At 44.7% G+C, this 19,014-nt stretch overlaps 1 protein-coding gene across 3 annotated transcripts in view; it reads right to left on the reverse strand.

Moving 5' to 3' along the window:
* SLC4A4 (solute carrier family 4 member 4) overlaps window positions 1-19,014 on the reverse strand; it is a 229,217-nt gene that overhangs the window by 63,113 nt on the left and 147,090 nt on the right. For all 3 annotated transcript variants that reach the window (XM_064510424.1, XM_064510423.1, XM_064510425.1), the window contains exons 7-8: window positions 16,511-16,587; window positions 244-401 (exon numbers count right to left, since the gene is read on the reverse strand). In XM_064510424.1, the coding sequence (XP_064366494.1) occupies window positions 244-401; window positions 16,511-16,587 (235 nt within the window). The remainder of the gene's footprint in view (window positions 1-243; window positions 402-16,510; window positions 16,588-19,014) is intronic.

The raw sequence follows: 19,014 nt of genomic DNA on the forward strand, positions 1-19,014 counted from the left end.
AAGTGTGTTTGTGTATTTTACAGCTTATATTTTACAATCAGATTTGTGACTTGAAAACAATTAAGCAGCTAAAGTGAGTTTTGTTACTTTAAAACCAATTATCCTGCAAAATGTATGACCCCTATGAAATTACATGACGGAAACCAACAGGGCAGTTCTTCTTTCAGACTGGTACTATTATTTCAAACAGCGGAAATGCAGTTTCCAATTCATGTAACCTGCCTAGGGGCTGAATTTTCTTACCGGGTAGGTACGGGGACTTCGGTCAGAGCACCCAACATAACTGCCTGCTGCAGCCGGACGAAGGCAATGAAAGGGCTTTCCAAGAAGTCTACCTCCCCAACCAGCACGTTGGAGGCCTCTGCATCACGAGGCAATTTCTTCATAAATTTATTCTTCAGCTGCATCGGTAAAAGAGGAAGGAAAATAAAACGATGGCTTGTTAGGCACACAAACAGGAATGTGCAATAAAACTGACCCAGTTATCACCCACATTTCCTCCTTGGTCATAATATATCACCTTGAATCAGTGATATAACCACCTTTTGGCCATTATGAATTATCCCCATGCAGTCTACTGAGATACAGCCAAATACACTGCTACTTGGTACAGCTTTCCCCCCATTATAAACGTAAAGCAGAAACCAGACTGGAGAAGCAGACAGCCACCCTTGCATTCATGTCAAGTCAAACGCTCCTGCTAAGACGACGACCACCAGAAGAGCAATGCTGACATCAGGGCTCAGAGCTGTGATGGTGCTGAGAAGCTTCTGAAGCTTCTCGGTTCTCAGTCCTTTCAAAGGGCAATGCTGGATGGCTGCTACATCCCTCACCTAAAGATCAGAAAGGAAGAGAAAGTCTCGGGAAGAAGTGAAGGGAAAAAGGGCATGTCTGAAGAAGAGGAGGGAAATCAGAGAGAGTTTCAGAGGAAAAGGAAAGCAGCAGGCCTGGACGGACAGACCAAGGTGTGGTGAGGGGAATGAGGAAGAGGAGAGTTATGCGTAGCACTCGCTGTCTCCGCACAGGTACCGGTCTGGCTAGGAATGGGGTGGCCCAGGGGAGGCCTGGCCTGGGAAGAGCCTGTCAGACACTTTCTGCAGGGGGTCACGGCACTCTGTTAGTCCAGCTGTGAACATCAAGGAACAGGGGGATATTTAGAGACCAAACGCAACTATTTCTCTGACGTACGAAATTCACGTAACTTGTAAAACACTACCACAGCTATGCATGTAGAAGTTGAGGTTAAGTGGACAGTTCAAAAAAAGGACCAATAACTATTTTATGCATCAGGCAGGGAACAATTGCTACTCTTTCTTCATCTCTTACTTCTGATAACACACAAACTCGTTCCCCCAGCCCTGCCACATAGCTCAAATCCATGAAACCCCAAACACTGAAAGGCAGCAGACAGGTTGCTAGCGGTTGTGTAGCCAAAAGATCTCTGACATTTCCACCATCAGCTGAACAGCCCTTGCTCCATAATCAAGCCAGGGCAGTTGATACTTTATCCTGCCACAGCAATTGCTAATTTAATCCCACTCTTTCCTCCCTCTCATAATACCTTTCTCTCAGACAGAATTTTCAAGAATCTTGTACAAAAGTTTAAAATCAAGTAAATGAACTGCTGGCATATGGAACACACACACAAGGAGCTGCACGCACCACTCTGCTGATCCCTCACTGTTGAAAAATCAGTGTGGCCCACTGGCAAAGTAAAGAGATCTATTTTGGCAGGCTACGATTCACAGCAGCTCACAATCTGCCTCCACGAGCTCTCAGAAGCCCCAAAGTACACTGACTGATGGCTTTAATATTTATAAACTAGAAAACGTTAAAGGCACAAGGAAAAATTAGGCTTACAGTAATTCCCCAAGAGAATCTGCGTTACTTTAAATTGAGGTTGTCAGTTATTCACCGCTTGATAATACACCCCTTGGAAGAACGAACAAACGACAAAATGCTCAGACGTGTGTTGTGGACATACTCAGCAGAGCCAGTCAAGGAACACAGCTTCTCTGGAAATTCTGACAACACTTTGCTGGGCCAGGAATTGTCTGGGGGAGAAAAAGCGAGCAAGTGTCCTCCCCATGCGTGCAAACCGGGGCAAGGCTGCTTCCAGAAGCGAGGAAAGGTGACAAACCCAGCAGCAGGGGAGGACTCTGCTCCCCAGCCCCCTTGTCTAGGCAGCATGTTGGGGTTTTTTCCCCCAGGCACCCAAAAGAGACACAGAATCGCTCCCTTTCCCAGGCAACCAAAGCAAGATATAGCAAAATAACCTTCCCCACAGTCACTCAAAGAATTTTCCTCGTGACCAGTCTGTCCTAATTTTCCTGGAAGAGTCATGTTTGAAAGCAAAGACAGAGCAAACACCTAGAAACTTGCTGATGCTTTTAAATGGGTTGTTTCTCCCCTTCACTTTTGGGCTAAGATACAGTTTGGGAGCAATGTGGTGCACTACCACCGCAGGGCTACAGCTGCTCCCGTACTAAGGCCGACATGCTGGTGAGCTGCGCACGGCATGGGGATAAAAGCATGAAGATGTCTAACTATTCTGTTAAACAGGCAGAAAGACCACCTGCGTTAAGGAACAAAACCAGGCTTTCTCTCACCAGTTATTTATTCCCAAGGGCTCCAGTTACCCCTTTTAAAGGATGGTGCAGGAGCAAAAAGAACATAAGATCAAAATCACTATTAAAAAAGGACAGATTCTTTTGAAATGCAACCAAGTAATTAGAGAAGGAAAAGATGGCATACAAAGAACTCACACATTTCAACCATTCTTTTGTAGCAGAAGAAATTCAAATGTGACACCAAAATCCAAAATGGCCAAGGAATGTGCCGATCACTCTTCTAATCTGATTTTCTTAATCACCCAGGTTGCTTCAACATGTCTTTCCAATAATGTCTTTCTAGTACTGTTCTTGCCTCATACTCTCATTATCTGTGACTGCTCCACTGTCCTCAGTAACAGGAGCCTGAGTTGCTACCTCATTTTTTTTTAATTCAGCTCTTTTTTGATGTTTTTCTAGTGTTCTCTCACTTTCTTCCTTGCACACATTAGGCTAATACAGAATTCTCTATTTATCCACCTAAATCTTTTCCTTTTTCTTCATCAACAAGGACAACCGATGTGCCAGAAATATTAAAAAAAAGAAAAAAAGGTTGGTGAAGCCACCGTAAGCATGTGCCAGCGTAACTGCACTGCTCACCTTGGAGTTTTCTCATCCTCAAGGCCTAGATTTTAGTCTGTTGGAAAAACAAAACAAGCGGGCTTGGAAAGAAAAAGGTTGCGACTCCAAGCAAAAGAGCGTAGTAGCAGGCAACTCTGCTCCCTGCACCTTGCAAGCAGGAGGCCTGGCCCAGAGGTCCTCTTAAGGAGCCTGCGTGTCGCTGCCCGAGAGGCAGGAAAGCCTCAAGTGTGGGAGCAGCGCCGGCAGAGTTGACGTAAGGTGAATTCACCAGCAAGGGAAGCAGCATTAGGAGTTCAGTCACGGGATAAGCAGCACTTCTAGAAAAGCAACAAAGCATCTGTTGTGTCACTGAACAGTAGGGCTAAAAACTGGAGGGAAGCAAGCTTGGAAGAAGACCTAAAAAGCTTTATGTATTCATTTCCAGCAGTCCTTCCCAAGCCATCCAAGTGGTATCGAAGGTCTAATGCTGTGCTCATCACCATTAGATCAGAGTGCCAGAAGAAATCTACTGACCAGCATCGTTCTCATCAGCCAACTGCCAGAGTCACTCTCATTTATGTGTCTTCCTCAGAGTGCAGATATAGCTTCATACTAAAAATAGTTCCTTACAGCCCGAAGGGTATTCTTCTAATCTCAGCACCTACATACTATAATTGTACTGCAGCGGACGTGAGCAGCCTCACAGCGCACTAAAACATCACCATCTAGCTGACAAAGTAGTAACTAAGGCAAACTGTGGAGCAATGTCATCGATGGCTTCTGATTTGATAAAGGGAAAACACTGCAGCCGCAGCAGATGAGCCCTAAAAAGCAACCTCTCCTGGCTCTTTTCCAGCATCTTCCTAGCACTCCCAATCTCTTGAGCAGCGGTCGCGGCTTGGCATGGGATCGCACGCCTCTCTGCTAGGCTATTAAATTAGCCCAGGCCAGCCTGCTGCATGGTAGGGCGATCGCAGTTGCGCAGCTCTTCGGCCTGGGCTTCCCCAGGAGCAGCAGCAAGAGCTCCTGCAGCCTCAGCCGTGCTCGCGGGGGGCACCGCTCCTCCGACAGTATAAACTCCGAGCAAGCTTAGTGCTCAGGCGGCGTCCTCGCAGCCGGGGAGGGCTTTCTGCGGGCACTCAGATGCAAGACAGCTTTGTTTTTAACTGCCCACTTCAGCAGCAGCAGAATTAATTTGGAGTTGAAGGCTTTTGAAATCCTGCCCTCCATCGGTTCCCGAAAACCCCTTCACCCCGGGTGATCTTTGGAGATGCTCTGTATTCATCTGGCTAATGGTGAGGGAGGATGTCCTGCCAGAAACACAACTAGGGGTAACATTAGAGTAGGCCTTGAATCCCTGATGAGCATTTCCCTGGGCTTTGCCAGGGTGCCTCTAGGAAGCAGGAAAATGGAAGAAGTCTGATGAAAAGGCATGAATTACAGATTCAGCAGGAAGGAAAACCACTGGAATAGTCCTACTCCCACACACTTCAGTCAGGATTTCTACCAGAGAAAATATTTAATAAACATCAAGAAGTGCGGCGGAGAAAGCTTGGAAACGTGTTAACGGTTCTTCCAGGAGCAGTTTTTTGGGGAAACCAGGGACAGAAGATACTGGAGGTGGCAACTCCACAATAAAGCGTATGTTCAATACTGCTAACCGGATTGGTGGTGTGCTCATGTATTTTCCTGAACAAGGATATTTGCACAAGCTCAGGTGCCTTTCTGAATTCAGAAGGGACAAGAAGGAACTCAAGCCTGAGGTTGAGCAGCTCCTGAGGTCCCGGGTATCAGCCTGCTCAGCCCCCCCTCCATCCAGCACCTCAAAGCAGCATGACTAATTTTGAAGAAATATCTTGAAGGTGTTTTTTGCTCCAAATGACTTTAGCAGCAGCACACAAAACTTGCTTAAATCATTTATCAGCTAGCTGATGGGAATGTTGTAGTCAGCACTTATGATCCATTTTGAACCATTCTCCGAAGAAGCTTCAGAAAAGGTCCGAGTCCTCAGCAGCACCGGAGAGCGGGGAACGGAGGGAGGGAGCCCCGCAGCTGGAACCGCTGTGCTCCCTTCGCCTGCGCTCTAAATTGAGCACTGTTCTAACCTGATCGCTAATGTTATGTTAAAGGCCAAGGATCTTCAGTGCTACATTTGCAAAAGGGCATGGCAACCTGAAAAGCACAATTTCCCTAAGTGCATTTTAACACTCCGTTATTATCAACATCACTTAAGATTTATCGGAAATGAAAGCAATTAGTAAGTACACACTGCTTTTACTGCATCTGTTCGTTTACTCTCAGTCACTTGAGCGCGCTATATACCTGTCTGCCTTGTCCTCTCAAAACTGCTGCTTCCCCTGCTGCAGAGACCGCGGCACAGCTCACGAAGCGGCTCTGAGCTGCTGCCGTTATCGGCCTGACCTGCTGCAGTAAAGGAAACCCAAGAAGACAGCCCACGAGCAGGGGAAGCGTTAAGGGGCATCTGTTGCGACCAGCTACACCCAGCAGAGCCAGGAGAGGGCCCAGGTACGCTACGCGCCCCTGCACCTCCTAGCAAGATTTTCAAAAGCAAGTTAAGGGGCCAAGTAGGATGGATTTTTCCTAAGTCACTCAACGGGGCCAAATATTCTGTAAAGAATGGCAAGTCCCTTCCGTTAATTTGGGAGCACCTAGCACAACCGAGAGCTTAGGTGCCTAACAGCAAAGAGCAGGGAAAGAGGAAAAGGGCTGCGTGCAGGAACACACACGCGGCTCTTGTCTGTGAGCCCCGGCACCCTTTGCAAAGTATTTGCAGGCTTCACCAAGGCAAAGAGAAGACCCAAGGCAAGCAGGAACTCCTTTAAGTGCGTCACTAGCTGAAACATCAGTATGCACACTCACATGCCTTTTTTTTCTTTCCAATTTTACCAAAACAGGAAGCTTCTGCAGCTCTACCCCATTTGAAAAACCAGCCCTAAATGGAAGGAGCACTGGGGCAAAAGAAAACCTGTTAGAAAAGTGAGAGGCTATGATTTGCTTGAGTGTTTCTTCTATGTGCAGATCAGCTACCTTTATGGGATATTAAAACTGCCCCTTTCTGACAGAGGTTGCTGAGTTTGCAGCAGGCAAGCCCCAACAGCAAAAAGCAGAGGGAAAAAACCCAAAAAACCATTATGCAAGTCTAACGCTATTACAGAGGTACAGTATAAAATTAATAATCTCAATTTGCATTACAATAACAACTTTAATAAAGCAAAATCAGAACTAAAGGGCCATCTATTGACTTTATCCAAGGAAGCTATCTGTAATTCATAAGCAGATGCTAACTTCATAACATGCCATCCTTCAGGCATGCAGGGTCTGAAGTGCAAACTTGAATTCCCCTTCCCATTAGCAGCATTTAGTTGCTAGCATCAGTGGAACTGAGTGAGCAAAGCGAACACCGCTGGCATGAAAGATTGAGAATGCTATGCATTTGGCAAAAATCAAAATGATCATTTCTGAGCTTTTGTTTAAAAGCCCAAGAAGGCAGCTTTCGGCAGTCCCACTCCAGAACAGCAAAGCTACCATGGCTACCCCCTCCAGCAGGTAAAATGCTCATCCCCTCTTCATTTTCTTTATGCCCTTCATCATTTTACAAATCTCTTTCTTCTTCCTCTTGAGTCACATTTTTTCAAGCTGAAGATACCTAGATTACTCAGTGTTTCCAATGGACAGTCCATTCCAGACCCATCTTTTTTGCCCTACCATGTACCACACACAGGTTTACCATATTCAACACTGCAGAAATAAAAATAGCCAGTGCTGGGTGTGGGAACAAAGAGGAGGGGAGGAATGCACGAGAAGGGCAGGGTATGCTTTTGCTGCAGCCATGCTGTTCCACGTGACCCCAGGGAGAGCTGATCAGCGTATCTTGACTCTTTGCAAGGTAGGAGATCTCACTCCAACTCACCGAACGCAGCTATTACCCCCAAACCGTGGCAAAAGGTGGGCATTCAAAATAAACACTGGTCATACAGACTACCATCACAAGCCCAACTGCCTACCACGGGTGTATTACTAAAGGAAGACTTAATGTTCCCTGATTGCAGGGAAAAGGGACCCAGTTCCTCAGTTCCCCAAGCCCCTCTGCCACCCAAGCCAAGTGCGGCACGCAGAGTCCTCCAGCGTGCCAGACAGCAGCTGCCTGCATCGTATCCCACTTGTAGGGTTCCCACATCTGAGCACCGACACGCAGTGCTTTTCTACCTAAGAAAGACTAATTCTCCCAGGAACATGAATTTCTCTCTCTCTTTCTCGCCGTATTTCTGTATCTATCCACATATATGTTTAAGATTACCTACCCATAAATTATCCCACGAACTCTTACCAAAGGGATACCTGTAATGCTCTGTGCTTTGTCTATGTACAGAACCCCACTACCCAGGAGCGCTTGAGACGTGCACTGCTGATGAACTAGAAACAAAACTGCTCTCTGCATAAAGAAAAAGGCCAAAGTAAATGAAGTTCCAGTTAACTAAACTTCCTAGAAACATTTCCTTTCCTTGAGAAAGGTGGCAGTGAGCTGTACCAGAAGACAGTCATTTTCATTTGAGCTCCATGGAGCGAAAGTAGGTCATCCAGGCTGACAGATCTAGAAATTAGGAATCTCTGCTGGTGATTGCAGAGATTCGGAGATGCTGTTCAAACAGTAAAAGCAACACATCATCCTCACCATTAATCAATGGACTTCTTTCCAAACAGCGGGAACCCACCAGCCTCCCCCCGCAGTGGTTCCCCCAGGAAGGGCAGGAGAGTTTCTCTCAACCAGGCCAATTTCTTTTTTAAGTTCAGAGCTGGCTTTGGCACAGATTTCCTGTTGATATGGAAACACCAGTTTGAATAAACACTGCACACACCACAGCAAATAAGAAGGGGCTTGTGTCTCCCTTTGACTAAATATTCCAGCTGACCATATCCATTCAGAGCCTTTTTTTTTTTTTTTTTTTTTTTTTTGTCCCATATACTAGTCCTTTGCAACTGGCGTTACCGCCAGGCCACTACACTCCCCTTATATCGATGTATATTCATGTTGGATACGCTATTGCATCAGCTCAGCAATAACGCGTCCCTGACAAACACTTTCCCAGATTTTCTTTAAATGTCTCCTTTATTTCTCATCTCAAGCATTAAAAACGCCCTAGTGGTTCAGTCATTCAGCGCTGCCAAGGACATTCGAACAAAGCCTGCCCCAAGGATCTCTCACAGGACCAGGACCGCAAGCGCTACAGCAGCGGGCAAGGGCACACCACCCCCAGCTTCCTACGGGCCACTCGCACCACGGCAGTAACGGGGCTGACAACCGCTGTGCTTTGGGTCTTCTAAATAACTTCTGTTCCCAGCTCTGCCCTGTGAGCAGCAAAAAAAGAACTTTACAATATTACTTCCAAAGTACTGAGAGTATATGAATCAAGAGCTAACTTACGAGCCGTGCTCTAACACCATACCCAAAAACCACGTCCTGGCCACTGTGCGCAGAGTGAAAAGCTTGTTCTCCCTAAAGGTTGCTCAAATGAAGAGATGCTCTTTTTGCTGAGGATGGAAATGGGAATCCAGGCAATTTGAGAGCTTTGCCCTGCTTCCCACACAACTCCGAGCAAATTGTCTAACCTCTCTTTCCTTGCAACAGAGCAATGAACCGTTGCTCGGGCTGCAGGTCTACTGTGGTTTGGGAGTCCTCACATGGCATCAGCAAAGGTAAAATCGAGGGTATGATGCCAGATATGAGCTCATCCCAAATACAGCTTCAGTGACAATAAACACAGCCAAGGCCACTACTACATCCACGGATTAGTCACGTGAGGACACTTACAAACCTCTACTTTCCGCGCGCCTGTGCCTTGACCTGCACCAGGCTAGTGCACATTTGCCTGCCTCATGGGCCAGGTACCGGTAAGCTCTGTACGGTGGGAGAGGTGCACCCAGCCAGCCCAACACAGGCAATTAGTTAAAATGTACATACGCAAACGCGCACAGACACACCCCACGGCCTGGCTGCATGTCCTGTCAAAAGCACATCCTGCTTCTAGTCAAACGCTGCTGTGGACCAGACTAGCTTAAGATTTTTTCGACAGCTCAAGAAACCTTCTTTAGGTCTTTGATTCTGCTGTTATTCAATAGCTCGATCCTCAAGAGCTTCAGGAATTGTCCTGCTATTAGAGGTACTGGTTGTTCAGATTTAACATTGCTATATCTGGCAATACAGAGCTCAGTGCCTGGGAGAGAATACAAAGCTAAGACACTGATTTAGTAATTGGAAAATAGAAAAGAAAAAGAAACTGTCCAAAAGTACCACTGCTTCTGCTTGTCTATCTAGCTGCAAATGACCAGTATATTAACTGCAGCCAGCAGCGCATAAAATAAAGTAGATGGAGGCAAAGCACCTCTCTACGCTGCTGCCTCATGAAGAAAAGAAGAGTTCTGCCAACACTAACACAACGGAGTGGAACACACCTCCTCTTCCTTAATTATCCTTCACAGAGTGCCAAAACACCAAACAAACAATCCAAAAAACCACCCCATCATAAAACGGCAAAACCAGAATTGCGTGTCCTTTACTGAAGTCATTTATCCTCAGTGTCAGGTGCCATTAGAGCCGTCTCAGTCAGGGCCTGGCGTCTTCCGAAAGACGCCCTGGATGCTGAACCAGTGCCTTTCGCAGCCTAAATGCAATGAATCAAGTCATCACCCTCAGGGTGGAAAGGAGCCGATTCATGCAAATTAACTAAGGAACTAATTTCAATATTCATAAATAATGCACTCACAAGCACACATAGCTGTTTGGGTGCCGAGTGCTGCTGAGAGACATGAGGCTGGCAGGAGGCACGAATCGAGCCCCTTCTTCAGTGACAGGGCAAGCTTCCCGCAGGCCCTGCGGGCGGGAAGGGAAAAACGTTCTGGGGAGCCCCAGGTTATTTCAGTTGTTACACCTCCGGCAACAAGACATGTTTACTGAGCGTGGCGGTACGAACAGGAATAAAATCTTCTTCCTCTCTTCACCTCCTGCCCCACACCCCTTCCAAATTTGCCTCTTGTAGGGACCACTAAATACCCTGGTATGTTTTTTTTTTTTTTTATCTTTTGAGCTCAGTTAGGGACCTGACAGGCAAAGGGCTTTGTAGCACATCGGTATCCTCAGCGGATCCCAGTGCTCTAAAGTAACAATTTAAGAGTAAATCAAGACTGAATGCGTCTCAGAGACAACAGACATACTCTTGCTCCACCAGAGATCAGGGGCTCGCTGCCGCCTGCGGATGCCATCCTGCAACTGGTCCTACGCAGGGGTCAGGAAAGGCGAACAGAGCGCTCCCCTCGGGGTTTAAGGGTAACTGAGCAGATAGTACTGTGCTGTACCAGAGGAAAAGAGTTATTTTCTACTAGAGAGTTACAACTATTCCTTTTCCTGTGTTTCACTTACGACAAGACAAAGAATCAGAGACAGACAGCACGAGAGAGAAGCGAGGAGACCCAGCAGAGCAGGACACAGCAAACAAGAGCCTGACGTTTTCCACAGCTCAGGCACGGCGCAAAGAAGCCTGGTTTGCCATCACCCCACCACACCAACGACATACTGCTATAGCAAAGCCTTCATGTCCGCGCGCTATGTTTCCACTGGCAGTAACTAAATCTGCATTAGCAGAAGAAACAATAAAACACTGCCATATTAATTTCCCTTTCAATACACCATCCATTGTAAGTACCAGTGTAGTACAGCAGCCACTATAGGCAGCTGAGGTAGCTGAACATTGTGTTGTGTGTCTGTCAGGGAAGTATGAGATCTGAATCAATATTATCCATGCAACTTTTGTAAGATGTAATCCACAGCTAAAAATTTTCTGCAAACTCTGCATTTTGGTAACTGGCCCTTCCTTTTGTTGTTTCAGCTTTAAAATCATTTGCTTTCCAAGAATTAAGGGAATACAAAGAATAATGTAACACTTTGAACTTAGCAGGCATCCCTACCTTACAAATAACCCAGGGCTTCATTTCAGATTTTCATACCATTTTAAGATTTGGAACTATTTTATTCTGATGGTAATATTGTTTCATACAGCGTCATATATACAGAAAAGAACCACACAAAGCAAATGAAAATGTTCTTAGTCCATCATTCTTCAAGAAGCAATCCAACCTTTGATGAAGTTGCTAATCTAATTGCTTATCACATGTCCATAAAACACTTTCTGTCAGAGGGGGGAAAGAGAATTAAGAAACAGACATAGAAATTATGGCAAGACTTGTTTTTTTTTTTTTTAAATGAACGATGATACACTGAAGTTGCTTTCAGAAGATAAGATGACAGAAAAAGTGCAATGATCCTAACATTATCAAAGGACAGGCAAACTGCATAGGTCCTAAATACCCTAGCAGTATAACAGGGTTGGCTGCAGAGCACTTGGGGTTATACATTCATACCCTTTTACCTTTCAGCCCATGAGACTTTTCCTTCTTCCTTGCTGACAGCTCTTTGCCCTGCCAGTTTGGGAATGGGCAACACTTGCTTGGCTGATCCTTTGGAAAGAGGCTGAGTGCCCTCTGTCCTTCCTTCACACCAGCCTCTTCCAAGAAAGATGCTAAGTTCATTTTCCTTGTCTCTGACAAGAGTTTAATGGTTATGCCAGTGAGAAGATTAACTCTGAAAAGTGTATTAAGAAAGCAAAGAGTATGAGAAAAACAAAACAACAGGGAGATCAAAGTAAATCCAAAGTAAGCATAGAACAATCCCTACCCTAAGGGCAGGGCAAACAACCTCATGAGGCTTGATACAGGTACATCTGCGTGCTATGTACAATTTTAATAAAATAATAAGTCTCATATTATTACCATGTGCTGCACTCATGTCAGTGTGTTGTGAGACCACAATAAATACTTTCTTTTTATGTCTCTGTCTTCAGCCCTACCAGTCTTCACACTCATCTTTGTACCCTCTGAGAAAGCCACTGAGATGAATGGGGCATCTAACTGGGCCAGCACCTATGTATTGAAGTAAAACCCAGGTCCTCTTCATAAAGAAAGTTTATGGTTGTGCCTTTTGTCTCTTCCCTTGATCATTTATTGTTCTTTTCTCATAGGAGGCGGGCAATCTAATTGCCACCACCTCCAGCCTGTATTTGCCTTTGCACACAGGCTTCGTTCCTGATCCTCTGCAAGGATGCTGCAGGGCAGGACAAAACAGGCCTTGCAGACCTCAAGGAAGGCAGCCTCAAGAAGGCTCCTCCGACCTTCCAAAAACCCCCAGATACATCCAGTGCTCTCTAGTACGCTGCACTGCACTGCCCTGGGCGAGATCCCAAGCAGTGTTAAAGCCTCTGTGCTCTCCTGCGACAGAAGGGCTCTCCCCACCCAGGCACAGGTCCCTGAAGACATGAATACATCTCACCTAGCTCGAGGCTCTTAACAGAGCTGTCTACATTAGGGGAGCTTCTGCAGACAGCAAAGGCCCATCTGAAACCTGAATCGACTCCGCAATTCCAGCTCCCTGCAGGGACTCAAAATTAAGCTCAGGAGACCAGGCAGGCACCTCAGAGAAGTGCCTATGTTTGGAGGGATCACCATGGGCTGAACAACCTTTTCCTTTTTAGCCAAGGTCCCAGCTGCTCAGTGCCCCCTAAGTGCCTTAAAAGGATTATCAGAAAAAGAAGAAGTGCCACCTCCAAAGGATTATCAAAAGAAAAAAAAGGCCACTTCCAAGCAGCCATACCCAGGTGACCACTCTTAAGCCTTGCTGCCAGTAACAGCCAAGCCCCAAAAGGAGAGAGAAGTGGCCAAGCGTATTAGGGAACACGCCAATGCATTCCACTCCTCTGCAGAGAGCTTCTGCCCCAAGTGTCCTCTTCTGACCTTTTCCGGGCTTCTTTTGTTCACTCCAGAATTAAAGTCCATCCTTAAAATTCCCCAGTTGTTAGGAATATGGAATTGAACAGAACAATTCAGTTTTTGACAATGACAGTCCCCCCTTCGTAAATTCGTATCTCTATGGCAAAATTCATCTGACCACTCTCCTCTGTCTTCGCCGAGTCTGCAGAGGACTAACCCGCTTCCTCCCAGCTTGGGAGCTTCACACTGCAGACGAATGTCCCATGAGTGGCGAAGGAATTGCTATGCACCTGAGATCTGCTCCACCTTTGGCTCCGCAGAGAATGATTCCAACCAAACATTTCAGAGACATACCAGGATCATATGCCTGGAGACAGAAGTTTTCAACTCAGACCTTACAACATCCTGGGGAAAGGAGTAGGGAAATCACAGGGAAATCAGGACCAGGATCAGCCTGCATTTCCAAACAGACATGAGGGAACTATTGCTAAGCAGAGGTAGAGCATCCCATGATGCAGAAGGTTTAAAATCACAGTGGTAGAAGGCTGGTACTTGGGTAACAAGATTCTCACGTGTTGGCCAAAGGGTACGGAAAAGAATGGCTGCTTCAAACTACTGTGGCCACTTCCAGCTAGATCAATGTCCAGTGTTTACTGGCAGGAACCAGGCCAGGCTTTACAGAACAAGAACTGTTCCAAGACAGGGTCCAGTGTCTCCCTCCAGGATGTCCTGTGGGTGGCCGGATCACAAAACCCACTCTGCCGACCTCAGAAAAGGGAGGGTTGGAGGTCCTAATGCAATCACAAAGCGCTTCCCACCAGCCCTTCTCCACAAAGACAGAGACGGAATGAGAGAAAGAGAGAGAAAGAGAAACAAAGAAAGAAAAGGCAAGTATCTTCTGAGGAGCACTTTCCACAGTTGGAAGTGAGACCATCCAGAACCTCTGCTTTAATTTCACTCAGGTCTAATTTCTGCTTAATAAGAACCTACCGAAACACACATAAGAATTATTCCGGTTACAAGCTCACTACATTGTTCATTGCACCACTCCTGTTAGCATAAGAGGCTATAATATTGAAAGTGAGGATGTGGGTAGGCAGGAAAAATGCCAAAGATGTAAAAAAGTTTGTTCAAAGCCTTTCTTCTTTTAAAACACACATATGCAATACTCTCTATATTTGCAAAAAAGTGATTGATGAAAGAGCTCAGGTCCCAGTCCTGCTCCAAGCAACTGTTATAAACTAACTTCAGCCTGTCGTAGTTTGAAGACCCGCTGGCCTGTGATATGCACGAATAAAAAACGGAATAGCCTCTTTTCTTCAGCAAACTCATATCTCACTATATGGCCTCATTAACTGTCAGACTTCCAGATGGGATACCAAAATAATGAAAGCCAGCCGCTCTGCTGTCAAGGCAAGAAAATCTGTTCTCCTTCCAACTCCCGTTGTCATAGCACCATGAATTATTCCCTTGTCTCCTGTACTGCATGCTAAGTTCTGCTCAAGAAAGTTGCCAGGCATCATCACAATTCTGCAGATTTTATCGAGACACGACTCGCTGACAATCAGTAACTAAAACTGAGATCTAAGGTGATTTCTCAGGCCAGCTTTGAAACACTTACAGTACAAGGGTTCCACTGGCCAAAGTCCATCAGCCAGACACCAGCTAATTAACTAAACAGCTTTTTGGAACAAGTCAGTTTAAAAGTAACGGTTTTCACTGTAAATAGTCAAGCATTATCTATACTGAATGTTAAAAACTGTAGTAACACTTGCAAACGGGATTTATTAACGCAGCTCACTATTAGCACTACTGAAAAAACTATTTTTATCCTTGACTCAACACAAAAAGTCTATTACCTGGATGTGTTTAATACATCCACAGAAATTTCAGCAGGAGAAACAACCGAGAAGGTTTGTACTGCAGAGATCTAAAGAGCCTGCTGCAATATTTAGATCCAGTTTTCTACTACTCTGCCTATAACACCCCAGTTACAGTGATTAAAAATTTAACGCACCAGCAGCCTTTCCAATGAAAAGGCTGTCTTACAGTCCTTCTCTTTCCCCATGTACACCTGCATACAATAATAGAAACAGGCATTTGGAGGAAAAAAATTATATAGATGCATGCTACAACTTTGAATGACACTGGGATCAATGGGAAACACCGTCTGCACCCTTTCTCTTTCTGTTATTTTCTTGAATAATTGAAGCAGATACTAGAAGCCAATTTTTTTTTTATTTCTGTCATATTTATTTTCCACATTCAACATTATGATGTTTATTTTCTTATCAGCCGTTTCTTCCTTTTGCACGGATTTTTCACATACCAAATGGGAAGATAATGTATTTACATTTTTTAGAATAGGGAAATAACAGTAGCATAAATCATATGCCAGGAGAGGGAGAAAGGATAGAGGGAGCAGACTGAAGAATAGTTTTACCACATTTAATTACTCTGAACTTTTTTTTCTACATTGATTACGTTGCTGTGTTGCTATACAGCAGAGCTGCACTTAAAAAAGATTGCAACCAGCCATCATTTGAAGGATTAGAGTCACTCTCAACTGGCCAGCATATATTGTGTTACCCAAATAATTTTCCAAAGTAACTCTCATTTGCATTGAAAATAACCATAGGACTAAAGAACACTGAAGGATGGGGAAAAAGATGCTCTGAAAGAAACAGTCGTGTTTTGAGAATTACCCCCTTTTCAAAACCAAGATACAGATTTTTTAAAACTTGCACAGAGACCTTATTCAGACACTAGAGTGAAAATAAACTCACTCCTACTCCTCACACTCTTAAACTCTCAGAAATGGTGAGAGCACACACAAAGAAAGCTCGTACGATATACCATAAACATTGCCCTATTCTGAGAAATCAAATTCACGGCAACTGGTAAGAGCGAGTTCATTTCTTTGGGAACGAAAGGCCAATTTCAACTTAACTTTATAATTCACCTTCACTTCGAAGCTGTTCTCCTGCCATCACCTTTTATTAAAGCTGCATTTCTGAAGTGATGCACAGTTGCACAGGGTGAGGTAACAACTTCTATTAGGACAGCTGATGTAGGGGGGACACATTCCCTTAAATGCTCCTGCTCCATCCCATCTGCCTTGTGAATGCATGCTGTGGAGGGCTGCATGACTGCAGCTACTGCACAGGGACATGGGGCTGAAACAAAGACCCCGTTATCAGCAGGAAGAGGATCAGAAAATATATCCAAAGCTGGATGTTGTGCATTCCCTTCCCATGGATACCAGCAGGTCACCAGGCAGCTTCTGTACATAGCAGAACTTGCTCCAGACTTTGTGAGAGTTTAACCTGCTTCTTTCGATGCTGATGCTTAGGAAGTGAAGGATCCAGTAACAGGACTCTGGAAAACTTAACTCACCCTGCTCACCCATTTCACCTGCTTCAGTTTGACGGTACAAAGGCTCTCTCTCCAAACATCCAGCTTCTAACCATACACACCATCAAGCCAAGTCCAAACATGCAGCTTACCTGATCTTTCTCAGGCTTGTCAGAGATGTCATTCAGACTTGAAGAGGTCAGGTTTCTGTGAGTCATGGCTGGACTGCCTGTAAGAACAATGTCAACACCAGTTAAAGGACCCATTTCAATCCCATCAGAAGAACACAGAGGCTCAGGCTACAGCAACACCTTTCCTTGCACAAGGGAGGTTCACATGGGGAATCTGAGACCCTGACAGGCTGCTTTCCCTAACTTCACGTGGCACATGGGATAGAAAGGTGCTAATGGTTCATCATTTCTGACCCACAGCACTCCCGCAACCTTTAGGACCGCAATACAGTCTAAGACCTTTCATAATTCCTCGCTGCAGGAAAAAAAGAAACCAGCAACTGGCTGCTGAGGCTGATGCTGCTGGGTCACCCAGGGACCCGGTTACAAACCCATTCTGCAATAGAGCAGTGGGGATACACAATGCATTTTACTGAGCAAAATGACATGTGCACCGAATTGGTAGGCCTAAAGTCAACAATTCCTGACACCAGATACTCTGGAGAGACGAAGAAAAACACAGAGGCAAACAGAGGAAATAGGTAACCTCCATTTCCCTTTCAAAGATCAACAGTTCTTCTGTAAGCCCGACACAACGACATTCAAGCACTGGAAAACAGCTACACAGGAGCTGCATGCTCCCTTATGGACTACTTTTCCTACTTATGTAGACTGAAGTAGAACTGAAGTAGAATTACATGAAAATAGTCCTAAAGAACTTGGAAAAAAAAACATGATTTCAGAATTCACTTCTACAATCCTGCTAAAAGCCTTTAGAGTTAAAACTGAAAAAACCCAGAAACAGCCATAATCATAAAAGAAGAAAAATGAAAAGAATAGCAAAAAAGGGGACTGCTGAGATGCATACAATATTCTAATCCCCAGCAATCAGCATGCATTTTCTTTCGTTCTGAAATTTTTCCATCCCTTCTCGCCCACTCTCGTTGGAAACAGAAGCAGAACAACGGGAGCTGTTATCACAGAGTTTCCGACCATGAACATGACTGGAAAGAGAAAAAATACTCAAGAAAGCTGGCACAGAGGCATTTCTCAACTTCTGAGGTATCTCTAGGTTAGGATGTTTCACAACAACATTGATGAAACTTATGGTTAGATATTCATATAACGAAAGGCCAAATTGTCAGTGTTCATCAACTCCCAGTGAAAACAAATCTGCTCCCTCTGTACAGGACACAGGTCTACTACTGAGCTCTTCAGAATATCTACCATTCATGTTTTTTTCAGTCATTTCAATGCTGCTGAATATCCACAGCTCATGTTATAGCATAACTCATCTTTTATAGCATAAACTGATGAATGCCACCATCTAAAAACAACAGTACACTACTATGCATCCTGAAGAAAAAAAGGAGTAGTGAGAAGATTTGGACTCCCAGTGTTGGATTTTCTGTCCAAAATACTCCATGTACGTGGAGGTATACCTACAGTATTCCTTGTTATAAGCCACTGAATCACAATATACATGGTGTGTGCTACTACTACATCCAAAAACGAACTGCAAAGCAAAGGCAAAGCCTAGTTCGATATTCCAAAAGGAGGATCCAGCTTCTCCGACTTCCCACTGTCATTCTGAACCAGATCTGAGACTCCATCTATCTCTATGAAGTTTTTCCAAATATGTCTACTCCTGGAATGAGAAATACCACTTGTAAGACTAGTTCAAGATACATATAATTTTAACCAGTCTCCCATTTAACTATTAGCAAGCCAGACTTAACAATGTTCATAAATTTTGATCGATGTGTTTGATATGAAACCTGTAGGTAGGAGATACACAATGCATAAATTAAAACTCAGGGATTCTTTTTTAATGTATTGTGCAATTAATTATCTTTTAAAGGTTGCAAAGAAACTGCCAATTCTGGGCAGTCTTTGACAAGTATATAATGTACCCATGGATTAAAATGAAAGGTTGAAGTTCTGTGCAGAGAAACACATGGGTGTTTTGCAAATCTGAGCCAATAAAATCAAATCAAGAGACAGGGAAGCACTTCTTATTTCTTTTAATGTGAAGCTTGTTCACACTGATAATTGGTTTCATGCAGCTCAGTGAGTCAAAGCAAAGCTCCTATCAGTTGACCTGAGTGTTACTGAGTGAGAGAAATGAAACAAAAAAGTATTCAGCAGATTTAAACAGATCTGGAGAAGGTCAGAGACCTGCAGAGATGGGAACAGTTGTGGGCTGGTCTCGGAGCTGCATATCCCACACTGCCCATCTGCACAAGGCTGATACAGTGGTTTGGGCGAGCTGTTTATCTGATGCAGATAGAGAGACAGCACTGCAGAGCTACATTTCCTCTTGTTCAAACCTTAGTTTGATACCTCCGAGCCCTGGCATTGGCTAATGTCTCCCACTGAGAAGAAACTAAGTGGGGCTTCCAAAAACCTTTGGGGAAAGCGTAGAAAACATTAATGGTCTTATTTTGTGCTGTTGTTCACTGCTGTTCTAATGCATTTTATCCAGA

Source organism: Dromaius novaehollandiae, chromosome 4 (genome assembly GCF_036370855.1).
Source record: "Dromaius novaehollandiae isolate bDroNov1 chromosome 4, bDroNov1.hap1, whole genome shotgun sequence".
Taxonomy (NCBI): Eukaryota; Metazoa; Chordata; class Aves; order Casuariiformes; family Dromaiidae; genus Dromaius; species Dromaius novaehollandiae.